Raw genomic sequence first — 16,966 nt, forward strand, 5'->3', positions numbered from 1 at the left:
GTTACAGAACAGTGTGTGTTACAGAGCAGTGTGTGTTACAGAGGTGTGTGTGGATGTGTTACAGAGGAGTGTGTGGATGTGTTACAGAGGTGTGTGTGGATGTGTTACAGAGCAGTGTGTGTTATAGAGGTGTGTGTGGATGTGTTACAGAGCAGTGTGTGTTACAGAGGTGTGTGTGGATGTGTTACAGAGGTGTGTGTGGATGTGTTACAGAGGTGTGTGTCGATGTGTTACAGAGGTGTGTGTGGATGTGTTACAGCGGTGTGTGTGGATGTGTTACAGAGGTGTGTGTGGATGTGTTACAGAGGTGTGTGTGTGTTACAGAACAGTGTGTGTTACAGAGCAGTGTGTGTTACAGAGGTGTGTGTGGATGTGTTACAAAGGTGTGTGTGGATGTGTTACAGAGGTGTGTGTGGATGTGTTACAGAGGTGTGTGTGGATGTGTTACAGAGGTCTGTTTGTGTGTTACAGAGGTGTGTGTGTGGATGTGTTACAGAGGTGTGTGTGGATGTGTTACAGAGGTGTGTGTGGATGTGTTACAGAGGTGTGTGTGGATGTGTTACAGAGGTGTGTGTGGATGTGTTACAGAGGTGTGTTTGTGTGTTACATAACAGTGTGTGTTACAGAGCAGTGTGTGTTACAGAACAGTGTGTGTTACAGAACAGTGTGTGTTACAGAACATTGTGTGTTACAGAGGTGTGTGTGGATGTGTTACAGAGGTGTGTGTGGATGTGTTACAGAGGTGTGTGTGTGGATGTGTTACAGAGGTGTGTGTGTTACAGTTAGCCATTCTGTCTCTGCTGTGTACTGAATACTGCCCCTCTCTGGAAAGAGCAAGAAGCCACAGGTTGCTTTGGTCAAACCTTTTTGCACAATTTCTGCTCACATACGCATATTGTGAAACAGACATGTCTGTCTGTATCTGTTCAGACTAACTGAACAAGTGAACAATTCTGATGTGGTGGTCTCAGAAGGATTGGTTTTGATTTGATAGTGAGTCATGATATTTGTCTGTTCTAATCTGTTCTGCTCTGTTCTGCTCTGCTCTGTTCTGCTCTGCTCTGTTCTGCTCTGTTCCGCTAACCTCCGGTTAGTATCTCTGATCAGACACCTCCGGTTAGTATCTCTGATCAGACACCTCCGGTTAGTATCTCTGATCAGACACCTCCGGTTAGTATCTCTGATCAGACACCTCCGGTTAGCATCTCTGATCAGATACCTCCGGTTAGTATCTCTGATCAGAACACCTCCGGTTAGTATCTCTGATCAGACACCTCCGGTTAGTATCTCTGATCAGACAGACACCTCCGGTTAGTATCTCTGATCAGACACCTCCGGTTAGAATCTCTGATTCTGATCAGACACCTCCGGTTAGTATCTCTGATCAGACACCTCCGGTTAGCATCTCTGATCAGATACCTCCGGTTAGTATCTCTGATCAGAACACCTCCGGTTAGTATCTCTGATCAGACACCTCCGGTTAGTATCTCTGATCAGACAGACACCTCCGGTTAGTATCTCTGATCAGACACCTCCGGTTAGAATCTCTGATTCTGATCAGACACCTCCGGTTAGTATCTCTGATTCTGATCAGACACCTCCGGTTAGTATCTCTGATCAGACACCTCCGGTTAGTATCTCTGATCAGACACCTTCGGTTAGTATCTCTGACCAGACACCTCCGGTTAGTATCTCTGATCAGACACCTCCGGTTAGTATCTCTGATCAGACACCTCCGGTTCGTATCTCTGATCAGACACTTCCAGTTAGTATCTCTGATCAGACACCTCCGGTTAGTATCTCTGATCAGACACCTCCGGTTAGTATCTCCGATCAGACACCTGCGGTTAGTATCTCTGATCAGACACCTCCGGTTAGTATCTCTGATCAGACACCTCCGGTTAATATCTGATGTGGTGGTCTCAGAAGGATTGGTTTTGATTTGATAGTGAGTCATGATATTTGTCTGTTCTACTCTGTTCTGCTCTGTTCTGCTCTGCTCTGTTCTGTTCTGCTCTGCTCTGTTCTGCTCTGTTCCGCTAAGCTCTGCTCTGTTCTGCTCTGTTCTGTTCTGTTCTGTTCTTCTCTGTTCTGTTCTGCTCTGTTCTGTTCTTTTCTGCTCTGCTCTGCTCTGTTCTGCTCTGCTCTGCTCTGTTCTGTTGTTCTTCTCTGTTCTGTTCTTTTCTGCTCTGTTATTTTGGGTGAAATGCTGTGACGGCAGCTGACAGGATATGTGACTGCAGGGTGAAGGGCTGTGACGGCAGCTGACAGGATATGTGACTGCAGGGTGAAGGGCTGTGACGGCAGCTGACAGGATATGTGACTGCAGGGTGAAATGCTGTGACGGCAGCTGACAGGATATGTGACTGCAGGGTGAAGGTCTGTGACGGCAGCTGACAGGATATGTGACTGCAGGGTGAAGGGCTGTGACGGCAGCTGACAGGATATGTGACTGCAGGGTGAAATGCTGTGACGGCAGCTGACAGGATATGTGACTGCAGGGTGAAGGGCTGTGACGGCAGCTGACAGGATATGTGACTGCAGGGTGAAGAGCTGTGACGGCAGCTGACAGGATATGTGACTGCAGGGTGAAATGCTGTGACGGCAGCTGACAGGATATGTGACTGCAGGGTGAAAGGCTGTGACGGCAGCTGACAGGATATGTGACTGCAGGGTGAAGGGCTGTGACGGCAGCTGACAGGATATGTGACTGCAGGGTGAAGGTCTGTGACGGCAGCTGACAGGATATGTGACTGCAGGGTGAAGGGCTGTGACGGCAGCTGACAGGATATGTGACTGCAGGGTGAAATGCTGTGACGGCAGCTGACAGGATATGTGACTGCAGGGTGAAAGGCTGTGACGGCAGCTGACAGGATATGCGACTGCAGGGTGAAGGGCTGTGACGGCAGCTGACAGGATATGTGACTGCAGGGTGAAGGGCTGTGACGGCAGCTGACAGGATATGTGACTGCAGGGTGAAGGGCTGTGACGGCAGCTGACAGGATATGTGACTGCAGGGTGAAATGCTGTGACGGCAGCTGACAGGATATGTGACTGCAGGGTGAAAGGCTGTGACGGCAGCTGACAGGATATGCGACTGCAGGGTGAAGGGCTGTGACGGCAGCTGACAGGATATGTGACTGCAGGGTGAAGGGCTGTGACGGCAGCTGACAGGATATGCGACTGCAGGGTGAAGGGCTGTGACGGCAGCTGACAGGATATGTGACTGCAGGGTGAAGGGCTGTGACGGCAGCTGACAGGATATGTGACTGCAGGGTGAAATGCTGTGACGGCAGCTGACAGGATATGTGACTGCAGGGTGAAGGTCTGTGACGGCAGCTGACAGGATATGTGACTGCAGGGTGAAGGGCTGTGACGGCAGCTGACAGGATATGTGACTGCAGGGTGAAGAGCTGTGACGGCAGCTGACAGGATATGTGACTGCAGGGTGAAGGGCTGTGACGGCAGCTGACAGGATATGTGACTGCAGGGTGAAGGGCTGTGATGGCAGCTGACAGGATATGTGACTGCAGGATGAAGGGCTGTGATGGCAGCTGACAGGATACGTGACTGCAGGGTGAAGGGCTGTGACGGCAGCTGACAGGATATGTGACTGCAGGGTGAAGGGCTGTGACGGCAGCTGACAGGATATAATAGAGCCATTTTGATAGGGTTTGTGTTTGTCTAGTTTTGTCTGTTTTGGGCTGTCAGTTCTCACCACTAGAGAGCAGTCTCACTGAGGGTATGGGTCAGGTGGTAAGTCAGGTGATGGCTCAGGTGTATAAGGTCACAGGTAACCAGGTAGTCGTCATGCATGGGTGAACAGAAGATTCACATGGTTTTTACAGCTATTGACAAGGTTGCCTTTAACCCAGATTACTCAACCCCAAATCGTCACCACCGTGGTAAATCATCAAGTTTAATCTGTCATTATATTATTTTATTCTATAAACGGGAACATCCCCCAACTGTATCTAAGTCTGGACATTACCTCAACGTGTCAAAAACAGTTTGCATCACTCATGCATCCTGACGAATTGGAACTTTTAAATAGTCCTTACAGGATGTGTGACTGTAGGGTGACGGGGTTGGCAGGGGCTGTTTGTCAGCCACACCAGCTGTAGTGGTGGTCCAGGTGTGTGTTCGTTGTGATCCTGAGATTAGGATGATGCCTAACAACGATGACGGCCGGGAATTACCTGGCATCTTCTCAGGACTGTCAGAGAACACCAACTCAACTTTCCCATCGTCTGGAAACCTGGGATCTGGAAAAGGGAGGGAAGTTGATCTTCCATCTCTATCTGTGTGTGTGTGCATGTCTACCTGCATACGTTTGCTTCGTCTGTATTTCACGCCTGCACTCATCACCTGGTGATTAGACCAAGGTTGGCCTGTGACTATATTTACACAGAGAGAGAGGGAGAGAGAGGGAGAGAGAGGGAGAGAGAGGGAGAGAGAGGGAGAGAGAGAGAGAGAAAGGAGAGAGGGAGAGAGAAAGAAAGAAAGGGAGAGAGAGTAGGTCATTCATTGTATTAGGCTTCCCAGTAGGCCTACTACTGTACCTATATAAGCTGTGTCAAGGTCTTCCTTGGGGAAAAGCAGGGGGCGACCGTGGATAATGCCAGTGTGAAACTGGAGCCTGAAGATGACCTCTCGGCTGGCTGTCTGGTGGTTTTTATTATAACACACCACCTGAACCACAGAGAGCAGACACAGACAGTTACCTCACCTGGCTGTCTATAAGGTTCATTCAGTCAGACCACTGAGCTTTGTATAACATTCCATTCAATTCCGGATTTTAAAAGTGCAGGTACTGTATATGAGTGTGATTATACCTACCATTATGTCTCCCTTCAGCAGTTGAGCTGGTTGCAGTACAAAGTAAACCCTGTCTGTCTGTACTGCTCGCACGTGACTGTGACAGGTATAAACACACACAGACAAAGTAAACACACATTTGCATTTAGATTTGAGTCATTTAGCAGACACTCTTATCAAGAGCGACTTACAGTGAGTGGATACATTTTCATACTTTTTCATACACATAATATTATTACCATGGTAACACTATATTTCCATAGTCCATCTGTAGATCAATCAATCAATCAAATGTATTTATAAAGCCTTTTTTTATATCAGCAGATGTCACAAAGTGCTGTACAGAAACCCAGCCTAAAACCCAAAACAGCAAGCAATGCAGATGCTCTACAGACTATCTACAACAGACTATCAGTAATATTTACTAACCCTAACATTAACCCTTACCCTTACTCTAAACCTAACCCTAACACTACAATTTTTGGGGAAAAAAGGGTTCCAAAAGGGTTCTGCAGCGGTCCCCATAGGACAGTGGTATTCAAAGTCGGGGTCGCAGGGAATTGCAGTGCAATTATTGCAATTATTATTATGATTTAAATTGTATTTTTAGGAGCAAAAAAATCAGAGTACAGATTATTGTATGGGACAATATACAAAGTGTTTGAGAAAGATCATTTGAAAAAAATACATGTATTGGTAAATGTATTTATTGGTTTCTTTCCATTTTGATAAGAGATTCAATGAATTGAAGGTTTTTTTTTAAAGTAAAAATCTAAATTTACATATTTTAAGGTTGTGTCATTAGATTTGGGCAAAAAAATTGGTCCCCAGAAATTCTGGTGTAAAAAAATGTTGTCCAAACTGCCATAGGTTCCTTTTTGGTTCCAGGTAGAACTATTTTGGGTTCCTCTGTGTAAAGGGTTTTACATGGAACTCAAAAGGGTTCTTCAAAGTGTTCTCCTATGGGGACAGCTAAGGAACCCTTTTACGTTTTAGATAGCACCTTTTTTTCTAAGAGTGTAACTGTAACCTTAGAAAATAGTTGCTTTTCAACAGATAGTTTGTTGATACTATGGCCATCTGTAGAGCATCTACAGATGGACTATCCGGAACATCCAAATGAAGTGTGAATGAGTATGGTATCTCACTAGACTGCTGAAGTGCAGACGACCTGCAGGCTCTGGTACACTCTCAGGAACAGACCGCATCCTGCAGACAACACAAACAGGAAAAATACATAGCTAATTCAGTAGTGCATCATAAAATGTATATCTGAGAACAGTGTGTATCACTGTGACGTGAGAGGTGTAGTATAGTGTTTGTATGGGTGTTTCTAACCTCCCACAGAATTGATGTTGGGCACGCCGTGAAGAACCACACAAAGGAGGAAGAGAGGAGAGTGATCCATGTTCATAACTCCCCTCAGCAGACTGCTGAACATCCACACATACCTAGAGAGAGAGAGAGAGAGAGAGAGAGAGAGAGAGAGAGAGAGAGAGAGAGAGAGAGAGAGAGAGAGAGAGAGAGAGAGAGAGAGAGAGAGAGAGACTGTATGTCAAGTGATTGACCTCCCAAGTCTGACACCTGACCGCTGTAATATCAGGTAAAATTTCAGAACAAGGAAGCCCTCAGCCAGAAGGCCACATCTGAAGCTCACTGATGACCAGACAGTTGACCTTTGAACCATATTGATCTGTTGTGCAGAGGATCTTCTGTGAACTTGAAGTTAACCAATCAGATTTGCTTTGTGTGGGGTGGTTTCTTACCGTTTCTGCGAGGGAGTCATTAGAGAAGATACTTTGTCGTTGTAGAACCTTCTCATGGCAAAGTGGTCTAGACCCAGGTCTGCACTGAGGAGGACACACATATTCAGTCTAGAGCCAGGTCTGCACTGAGGAGGACACACACATTCAGTCTAGAGCCAGGTCTGCACTGAGGAGGACACACACATTCAGTCTAGAGCCAGGTCTGCACTGAGGAGGACACACACATTCAGTCTAGAGCCAGGTCTGCACTGAGGAGGACACACACATTCAGTCTAGACCCAAGTCTGCAGGACGAATTGTGCACTTGTTCAGGTTGTACATGCTTACTCTCCCTACTGAATGCTAATGCTAGTTATTGCTAGCTTGCCTTAGTTTCTTATTATTATCTAATAGTTACTTTACCTAGTTACTTTACCCTGCCTTTATGTACATATCTACCTCAAATACATCGTACCCCTGCACATTGATCTGGTACCGGTACTCCCTGTGTGTAGCTTAATTATTGTGTATTTTATTTCTCCTGTGTTACTATATATATATATTATAAATATATATATAAATATATTCTGCATCGTTGGGAAGGGCTCATGAGCAAGTATTTACCAGTAAAGTAATGATTTGATTTGACTAGTATATTAAAAACAATACATTTTTAAATTAATGAATTACAGTGAATTATGAATGCATTACTTTTAATTGTTTGTATTTTTAATATCACATCAGGGTTCCTACACCTTTTCAGAAGTCAAATTTAAGCACCTCTATCGATGTTTTTCCAGCCCCTCACAACATCCCTATACTAAAACATATGTTAGTTCCTTGAGAGAAAAAAACACACAAATCCACTTAATCACTTGAAGGATCATTTTTTCAGTAGAGCAGGAGAAAGCGGGTCATAGTATCTACATTTCGGCTAAGCAGGGCCTAGCTCGACCTGGGCCAAGAGGATGACTCCTGCAAGTACTCTGCATTGGGGGTGGGGGGGGGCTACCTCAGATAAAGGAATATTCCAAATTCAAAGATCAAAGTACTGACAGGAGTCATCCAGTTTGGCCCATGGCGAGCCTCCATTGGGGTTCCTGTATTGCTATAGTTTTGAGGGTTGAGGGGTCCGTGGAATCTACTGTAGGTTGCCTTGAAGAAAAAAGAACAATAACGAAGATACGGGTAAGTCAAGGTAATTGAGGTAATATGTACGTACCTGTATGTAGGGGAAAGTGACTATGCAAACAGTAGATAATAAACGAATAAACAGAGTAGCAGCAGCGTATGTAAAGAGGGTGAAGGAATGTGAATGCATGTGTGTGTGGTATCAATATGCATGTGTGTCGGTCCCTTTCCGGCGCCGACAGAGATGACCGCCTCGCTTCGCGTTCCTAGGAAACTATGCAGTATTTCGTTTTTTTATGTGTTCTTTCTTATATTGTTACCCCAGGAAATCTTAAGTTTTATTACATACAGTCGGGAGGAACTATTGGATATAAGAGCAACGTCAACTCACCAACATTACGACCAGGAATACGACATTCCTGAAGCGGATCCTCTGTTTGGTCCACCACCCAGGACAATGGATCGGATCCCAGCCGGTGACCCAAAACAATGGCGCTGCAGAAGGGGCAGACGGAGCGGTCTTCTGGTCAGGCTCCGTAGACAGGCACATCGCGCCCCGCTCCAGAGCATACTACTCGCCAATGTCCAGTCTCTTGACAAGGTAGACAAAATCCGAGCAAGGGTTGCCTTCCAGAGAGACATCATAGATTATAACGTTCTTTGTTTCACGGAAACATGGCTCATTCGGGGTGCATCATCAGAGTCGGTGCAGCCACCTGGTTTCTTCACGCATTGCGTCGACAGAAACAAACATCTCTCTGGTAAGAAGAAGGGTGGGGATGTATGCCTTATGATTAACGAGACGTGGTGTGATCATAAAAACATACAGGAACTCAAGTCCTTTTGTTTACCTGACCTAGAATTCCTTACAATCTAATGCCGACCGTAATATCTACCAAGAGAATTCTCTTCGACCATAATCACATAGTCGTGTATATCCCCCCCCCCCCCCCCCCCAAGCAGACACATCGGCGGCCCTGAAAGAACTTCATTTGACTCTATGTAAACTGGAAACCACATATCCTGAGTCTGCAATTATTGTAGCTGAGGATTTTAACAAGGCTAATCTGAAAACAAGGCTCCCTAAATCTTATCAGCATATCGAATTCGCAACCCGGGCTGGCAAAACCCTGGATCATTGTTATTCTAACTTCCGCGACGCATACAAAGCCCTCCCCCGCCCTCCTGTCAGAAAATCTGACCACAACTCAATTTTGTTGCTCCCAGCCTATAGACAGAAACTAAAACAGGAAAAGCCCGTGCTCAGGTCTGTTCAACGCTGGTCCGACCAATCGGGTTCCACGCTTCAAGATTGCTTCGATCACGTGGACTGGGATATGTTCCGCATAGCGTCGGACAATAACATTGATGGATACGCTGATTCGGTGAGCGAGTTTATTAGCAAGTGCATCGGTAACGTTGTACCCACAGCGACTATTAAAACCTTCCCCAACCAGAAACCGTGGATTGATGGCAGCATTCTCACAAAACTGAAAGCGAGAACCACTGCTTTTAATCAGGGCAAGGTGACCGGAAACATGGCCGAATACAAACAGTGTAGCAATTCCCTCCGCAAGGCAGTCAAACAAGCTACGCATCAGTATAGAGACAAAGTAGAGTCGCAATTCAACGGCTCAGACACGAGAAGTATTTGGCAGGGTCTACAGTCAATAATGGACTACAAAAGGAAAACCAGCCCCATTGCGGACCACGATGTCTTGCTCCCAGACAAACTAAACAACTTCTTTGCTCGCGTTGAGGACAATACAGTGCAACTGATACGGCCCGCTACCAAAACCTGCGGGCTCTGCTTCACTGCAGCCAATGTGAGTAAAACATTTAAACGTGTTAACTCTCGCAAGGCTGCCGGCCAAGACTGCATCCCCAGCCGCGTCCTCAGAGCATGCGCAGACCAGCTGCCTGGTGTATTTACAGACATATTCAATCAATCCTTATCCCAGTATGCTGTTCCCACATGCTTCAAGAGGGCCACCATTGTTCCTGTTCCCAAGAAAGCTAAGGTAACTGAGCTAAATGACTATCGCCCCGTAGCACTCACTTCTGTCATCATGAAGTGCTTTGAGAGACTAGTCAAGGACCATATCACCTCCACCCTACCTGACACCCTAGACCCACTCCAATTTGCTTACCGCCCCAAAAGGTCCACAGACGACGCAATCGCAATCACACTGCCCTAACCCATCTGGACAAGAGGAATACCTATGTAAGAATGCTGTTCATCGAGTACAGCTCAGCATTTAACACCATAGTACCCTCCAAACTCGTCATTAAGCTCGAGACCCTGGGTCTCGACCCCGCCCTGTGCAACTGGGTCCTGGACTTCCTGACGGGCCGCCCCCAGGTGGTGAGGTAGGAAACAACATCTCCACACTGCTGATCCTCAACACTGGGGCCCCACAAGAGTGTGTTCTCAGCCGTATCCTGTAATCCATGTTCACCCATGACTGCGTGGACATGCACGCCTCCAACTCAATCATCACGTTTGCAGACAACACTACAGTGGTAGGCTTGATTACCAACAACGACGAGACGGCCTACAGGGAGGAGGTGAGGGCCCTCGGAGTGTGGTGTCAGGAAAATAGCCTCACACTCAATGTCAACAAAACAAAGGAGATGATCGTGGACTTCAGGAAAAAGCAGAGGGAGCAGCCCCCTATCCACATCGATGGGACAGTAGTGGAGAAGGTGGAAAGCTTTTATTTTCTTGGCGTCCACATCACGGACAAACTGAAATGGTCCACCCACACAGACAGCGTGGTGAAGAAGGCGCAGCAGAGCCTCTTCAACCTCAGGAGGCTGAAGAAATTTGGCTTGTCACCAAAAACACTCACAAACTTTTACAGATACAGAATCGAAAGCATCCTGTCGGGCTGTATCACCACCTGGTACAGCAACTGCTCCGCCCACAACAGTAAGGCTCTCCAGAGGGTAGTGAGGTCTGCACAACGCATCACCGGGGGCAAACTACCTGCCCTCCAGGACACCTACACCACCCGATGTCACAGGAAGGCCAAAAAGATCATCAAGTACAACAACCACCCGAGCCACTGCCTGTTCATCCCACTGTCATCCAGAAGCCGAGGTCAGTACTGTCACGCTCTGACCTAGGAGAGCTGTGTTTTCTCTGTTTAGCTAGGCCAGGGTGTGATAGGTGGGTGGGCATTCTATGTTTTGTTTTCTATGTTTTGGCCGGGTATGGTTTCCAATCAGAGGCAGGTGTCTATCGTTGTCTCTGATTGGAAGCCATACTTAGGAAGCCTGTTTTTCCTTTGTGTTTTGTGGGTAGTTATTTTCCGTTTAGTTGTAAAGTACCTGACGGAACTGTCTGCTGTCATTTTTTGGTTTAATTTGTAAGTGTTCATTCTTCTTTCATTAAAACTACAAGATGAACATATTCCACGCTGCACCTTGGTCTACTCATTATGACGCCTGTGACAGAACTACCCACCACCAACGGACCAAGCAGCGTGCATTCTCCAGGAGGAAGAGCAGGACCAAGCAGTATGGTTCAGAGGAGGGGACCTGGGAGGAGATCCTAGATGGGGCAGGACCCTGGACAGGGCCTGGGGAGTATCGCCGTCTGCAATGGGAGATAGAGGCAGCGAAGGCGGAAAGACGATACTGGGAGGAACGGCTAGGCAAGCAACAAGAGGCCGAGAGGCAGCGTCCCAAAACATTTGGGGGGGGCACACGGGTACATTGGCGAAGGCGAGGTTAAGACCAGAGCCAACTCCCCGTGCTTACCGTGGGGAGCGAGTGACCGAGCAAGCACCGTGTTATGCAGTGATACGCACTGTGTCGCCAGTGCGTACTCACAGCCCGGTGCGCTCGGTGCAAGCTCCTCAACGTTGCCGTGCTAGAGTTGGCCGGCAGCCAGGGAGAAGTGCACCGGTTCAACGTATCTGGTCTCCACTGCGTCTCTTCGGCCCAGGTTATCCTGCACCTGCTCTACGTACGGTACCCCTCATTCACCAGCACAGCCCAGTTCGTCCTGTACCAGCACTCCGCCCTTGCAGGGATATAGTCAACATCGAGCCAGGACGGGTTGTGCCAGCCCTAAGCGCCAGACCTCCAGTGCGCCTCCAAGGCCCAGTGTACCCTGTGCCTGCTCCGCGCACTCTTCCTCCAGTGCACCACCATAGCCCAGTAGGTCCTGTGCCTGCTCAGCGCACTCTCCCTCCAGTGCGCCACCATAGCCCAGTACATCCTGTGCCTGCTTCTCGCACTCTTCCTCCAATACGCCTCCATAGCCCAGTACGACCGGTGCCTGCTTTGAGCACGCGGTCCACAGTGCATCTCCCCAGTCTGGTGAAACTGGTTCCAGCTCCCCGTAGGAAACCTCCAGTGATAATCAATGGTCCGAAGCCTCCAGTGATAATCCATGGCACGAAGCTTCCAGTGATGATCCATGGCCCGGAGCCTGTAGTTATAATCCATGGCACGAAGCCTCCAGTGATGATCCATTGCTCAGAGCCTGTAGGGATGATCCATGGCACGAAGCCTCCAGTGATGATCCATGGCCCGGAGCCTGTAGGGATGATCCATGGCACGAAGCCTCCAGTGATAATCCATGGCCCGGAGCCTCCAGTGATGATCCATGGCACAAAGCCTCCAGTGATGATCCATGGCACGGAACCAGTAGTGATGATCCATGGCGCAGAACCAGTAGTGATGATCCATGGCACGGAGCCTGCAGCGAAGGTCCTCAGTCTGGAACCTACAGAGACGGTCTGCAGCCCAGAGTCTTCAGCGACGGCCTGCAGCCCAGAGTCTTCAGCGGCGGCCTGCAGCCCAGAGTCTTCAGCGGCGGCCTGCAGCCCAGAGTCTTCAGCGACGGTCTGCAGCTCAGAGTCTTCAGCGACGGTCTGCAGCCCAGTCTTCAGCGGCGGCCTGCAGCCCAGAGTCTTCAGCGGCGGTCGCCAGTTCAGAGCCTCCGGCGCTGATCCACGGTCTGGTTCCTCCGGCGACACAGAAGCGAGGGGATCAGCGGGCGGTGTGGGGGCTATGCCCCGAACCAGAGCCGCCGCCAAGTATAGATGCCCACCCAGACCCTCCCCAATAGGTTCAGGTTTTTGGCCGGGAGTCCGCACCTTTGGGGAGGGGTACTGTCACGCTCTGACCTAGGAGAGCTGTGTTTTCTCTGTTTAGCTAGGCCAGGGTGTGATAGGTGGGTGGGCATTCTATGTTTTGTTTTCTATGTTTTGGCCGGGTATGGTTTCCAATCAGAGGCAGGTGTCTATCGTTGTCTCTGATTGGAAGCCATACTTAGGCAGCATGTTTTTCCTTTGTGTTTTGTGGGTAGTTATTTTCTGTTTAGTTGTAAAGTACCTGACGGAACTGTCTGCTGTAATTTTTTGGTTTAATTTGTAAGTGTTCATTCTTCTTTCATTAAAACTACAAGATTAACATATTCCACGCTGCACCTTGGTCTACTCATTATGATGCCTGTGACAAGTACAGGTGTATCAATGAGGGGACCGAGAGACTGAAAAACAGCTTCTATCTCAAGGCCATCAGGCTGTTAAACAGCCATCAATAACATTAAGTGGCTGCTGCCAACATACTGACTCATCTCTAGCCACTTGAATAATTCAAAATTGGATGTAATAAATGTATCACTAGCCACTTTAAGCAATGCCACTTTATATAATGTTTACAAAGACCCCAGCCACCCCAGTCATAGACTGTTCTCTCTACTACCTCATGACAAGCGGTACCGGAGTGCCAAGTCTAGGACAAAAAGGCTTCTCAACAGTTTTTACCCCCAAGCCATAAGACTCCTGAACAGGTAACCAAATGGTTACCCGGACTATTTGCATTGTGTGCCCTCCCCCTGCCACCCCTGCTACTCTCTGTTTATCTTATATGCATAGTCACTTTAACTATACATTCATGTACATACTACCTCAATTGTCCTGACCAACCAGTGCTCCCGCACATTGGCTAACTAGACTGACTAACCAGTGTCTGTATATAGCCTTGCTACTCTTATTTTCAAATGTCTTTCTACTGTTGTTTTATTTCTTAACTTACCTACACACACACATACCTTTTTTTTCACGCTATTGGTTAGAGCCTGTAAGTAAGCATTTCACTGTAAGGTGTTGTATTCGGCGCACGTGACAAATAAACTTTGATTTGATTTGACATACACTAGATTACTCATCTCATATGTATATACTGTACTCTATGCCATCTACTGCATCTTGCCTATGCCGTTCGGACATCGCTCATCCATATATTTTTATGTACATATTCTTATTCATTCCTTTACACTTGTGTGTATAAAGTAGTTGTTGTGAAATTGTTAGATTACTTGTTAGATACTGCACGGTCAGAACTAGAAGCACAAGCATTTCGCTACACTCGCATTAACATCTGCTAACCATGTGCATGTGACAAATAATATTTGATTTGATTTGTGTGTGTGTGTGTGTGCGCGTGCGTGTCCGTGTGTGTGTGTTTGAGTGTCAGTGTAGTATGTGTGAGTGTGTGGTTAGAGTCCAGTGAGTGTACATCGAGCCTGTGCAAGAGAGAATATATAAGAAAATATACAAATAAAATAAGGGGGTCAATGCAAATATTCCAGGTAGCCATTTGTTTAACTCTTCAGCAGTTTTATGGCTTGGGGGTAGAAGCTGTTAAGGAGTCTTTTGGTCCCAGATTTGGCGCTCCGGTACTGCTTCCCGTGCTGTAGCAGAGAGAACAGTCTATGACTTGGGTGGCTGGAGTCTTGACAGTTTTTAGGGCCTTCCTCTGACACCGCCTGGTATAGAGGTCCTGGATGGCAGGGAGCTCGGCGCCAGTAATGTACTGGGGCGCACGCACTACCCTCTATAGCGCTTTACGGTCAGATGCCAAGCAGTTGCCATACCAAGCGGGGATGCAGCCAGTCAAGATGCTCTTAGTGGTGCTGCTGTAGAACTGTAGGATCTGAGGGCTCATGCCAAATCTTTTCAGCCTCCTGAGGGGGAAGATGGGCGATGAGACAGCCTATAGGGAGGAGGTAAAAAACATGGCAGTGTGGTGGCAGGACAACAACCTCTCCCTCAATGTCAGCAAGACAAAGGAGCTGATCGTGGACTACAGGAAACAGAGGGGAGAGCACGCCACCATTCACATTGACAGGGCTGTAGTGGAGTGGGTCGATAACTTCAAGGTCCTCGGTGTCCACATCACTAAGTACCTATCATGGTCCAAACACACCAAGACAGTCGTGAAGAGGGCACGACAACGCCTCTTCCCCCTCAGGAGGCAGAAAAGATTTGGCATGAGCCCTCAGATCCTACAGTTCTACAGCAACACCACTAAGAGCATCTTGACTGGTATGGCAACTGCTTGGCATCCGACCGTAAAGCGCTATAGAGGGTAGTGCGTGCGCCCCAGTACATCACTGGCGCCGAGCTCCCTGCCATCCAGGACCTCTATACCAGGCGGTGTCAGAGGAAGGCCCTAAAAACTGTCAAGACTCCAGCCACCCAAGCCATAGACTGTTCTCTCTACTTCCTCATGGCAACGGTACCGGAGCTCCAAGTCTGGGAACAAAAGACTCCTTAACAGCTTCCAGCCCCAAGCCATAAGACTGCTGAACAGTTAATCAGATGGCTACCCTGACTATTTGCATTGACCCACTTTTTAATTTCACTGACTCTCTTGTATCTGCTCTATGCACACTCAGTGGACTCTACCCACACAATCACACATACTATACATACGCTCCCACATGTAAAACACACCCACACACACACACACACACACACACACACACACACACACACACACACACACACACACACACACACACACACACACACACACACACACACACACACACACACACACACACACACACTGGGGTAGAGATAGGGAAGCTGACACAGAGTCAGGAGGAATGTTATCAGCATTTAACAATCACTACAGAGAGTCAGCTGACAACCACGGGGAAACACACACACATCTACACAAACACTCACACAAAAATCCACACACTCACTCACAAAAAGCATGCACACACTGGAAATAAACACTTCCCCTTTCCTGCAATTGTTCTTCCCGCCTTGTGTGACCCTTCCATTATCTTTCAGTGACATTACTGACACTGTAAAGTGAACTCTGGGCTGAGGAGGACACACAGGGTTGCATCCCAAATGGTGCCCTATTATTCCTTATATAGTGCACTACTTTTGACCAAGGCCCATAGGGCTCTGATCAGAAGTAGTGCACTATGTAGGGCAGGGATGATTAACTCCAGTCCTCAGGGACCACACTTTTTCTTCATCCTTAGCAAAACACAGCTGATTCATCTAACTGCATTCTAAACTGAAGATCCTGATAGTTAATTATTGGAGTCAGGTGTGTTAGCTGGGGCTTTGGCAAAAGTGTGACACCAATCAGGCCCCCGAGGACTGGAATTGCCCATCCCTGATGTAGGGAATAGGGTGCCATTTTGGGACACATACATTAAAGTCAACTCTGGTCCTAGGAGGACACACAGCCTCACACATATGTCAGAGGACAGAATTACAAACAGAAAGCAACTCAGACAATATACTGTAGAGATGTATCAGACAATGACAGGAAGTATTACACAACAATATTTCATCACAGCAAAAAATCATCTGTTGATATTGAACTAAAGATTCCAAAGGCTCTATAGATGAATGGTTTGAAAGGCTTCTGTGGAAGCCATGAGTTGTGCTTGTTTTATCAGCCATCAGTGGCCTATCTCTGTGTCTCTGATGTAAGTAAGTGTTTGTTGTTGCTCTGTCTACTGGTGACAAAGCCACATTTTTCTTGTGGGATTTATAAAGTGTATTTAATATTATATGATAGCTACAGTGCCTTCAGAAAGCATTCAAAACCCTTGACTTTTTCCACATTTTGCTGTGTTACAGGCTGGATTTAAAATTGATTAAATGTACATTTATTTTGTTACTGGCCTACACACAATACCCCATAATGTCAAAGTGGAATTATGTTTTTCCATTTTTTTTACAAATTACTTAAAAATGAAAAGTTGAAATATCTTGAGTCAATAAGTATTCAACCCCTTTGTTAAAGGAAGCCTAAATAAGTTCAGGAGTAAAAATCTGCCTAACAAGTCACATAATAAGTGGCATGGACTCTGTGTGCAATAATAGTGTTTAACATGATTTTGAATGACTACCTCATCTGTGTACCCCACACATACAATTATCTGTAAGGTCCCTCAGTCGAGCAGTGAACTTCAAACACAGATTCAACCACAAAAA

At 47.2% G+C, this 16,966-nt stretch overlaps 1 protein-coding gene across 2 annotated transcripts in view; it reads right to left on the reverse strand.

The window, feature by feature from the left end:
* Positions 1–16,966, reverse strand: part of LOC115158656 (tensin-3) — a 91,530-nt gene that overhangs the window by 57,173 nt on the left and 17,391 nt on the right. The window contains exons 6-11 of one of the 2 annotated variants that reach the window (XM_029707844.1): positions 6,585–6,668; positions 6,157–6,269; positions 5,967–6,027; positions 4,840–4,915; positions 4,563–4,692; positions 4,200–4,265 (exon numbers count right to left, since the gene is read on the reverse strand). In XM_029707844.1, the coding sequence (XP_029563704.1) occupies positions 4,200–4,265; positions 4,563–4,692; positions 4,840–4,915; positions 5,967–6,027; positions 6,157–6,269; positions 6,585–6,668 (530 nt within the window). The remainder of the gene's footprint in view (positions 1–4,199; positions 4,266–4,562; positions 4,693–4,839; positions 4,916–5,966; positions 6,028–6,156; positions 6,270–6,584; positions 6,669–16,966) is intronic. The other variant, XM_029707845.1, reaches the window with a different exon arrangement.

The sequence above is a fragment of the Salmo trutta genome, chromosome 22 (genome assembly GCF_901001165.1).
Source record: "Salmo trutta chromosome 22, fSalTru1.1, whole genome shotgun sequence".
NCBI lineage: Eukaryota > Metazoa > Chordata > Actinopteri > Salmoniformes > Salmonidae > Salmo > Salmo trutta.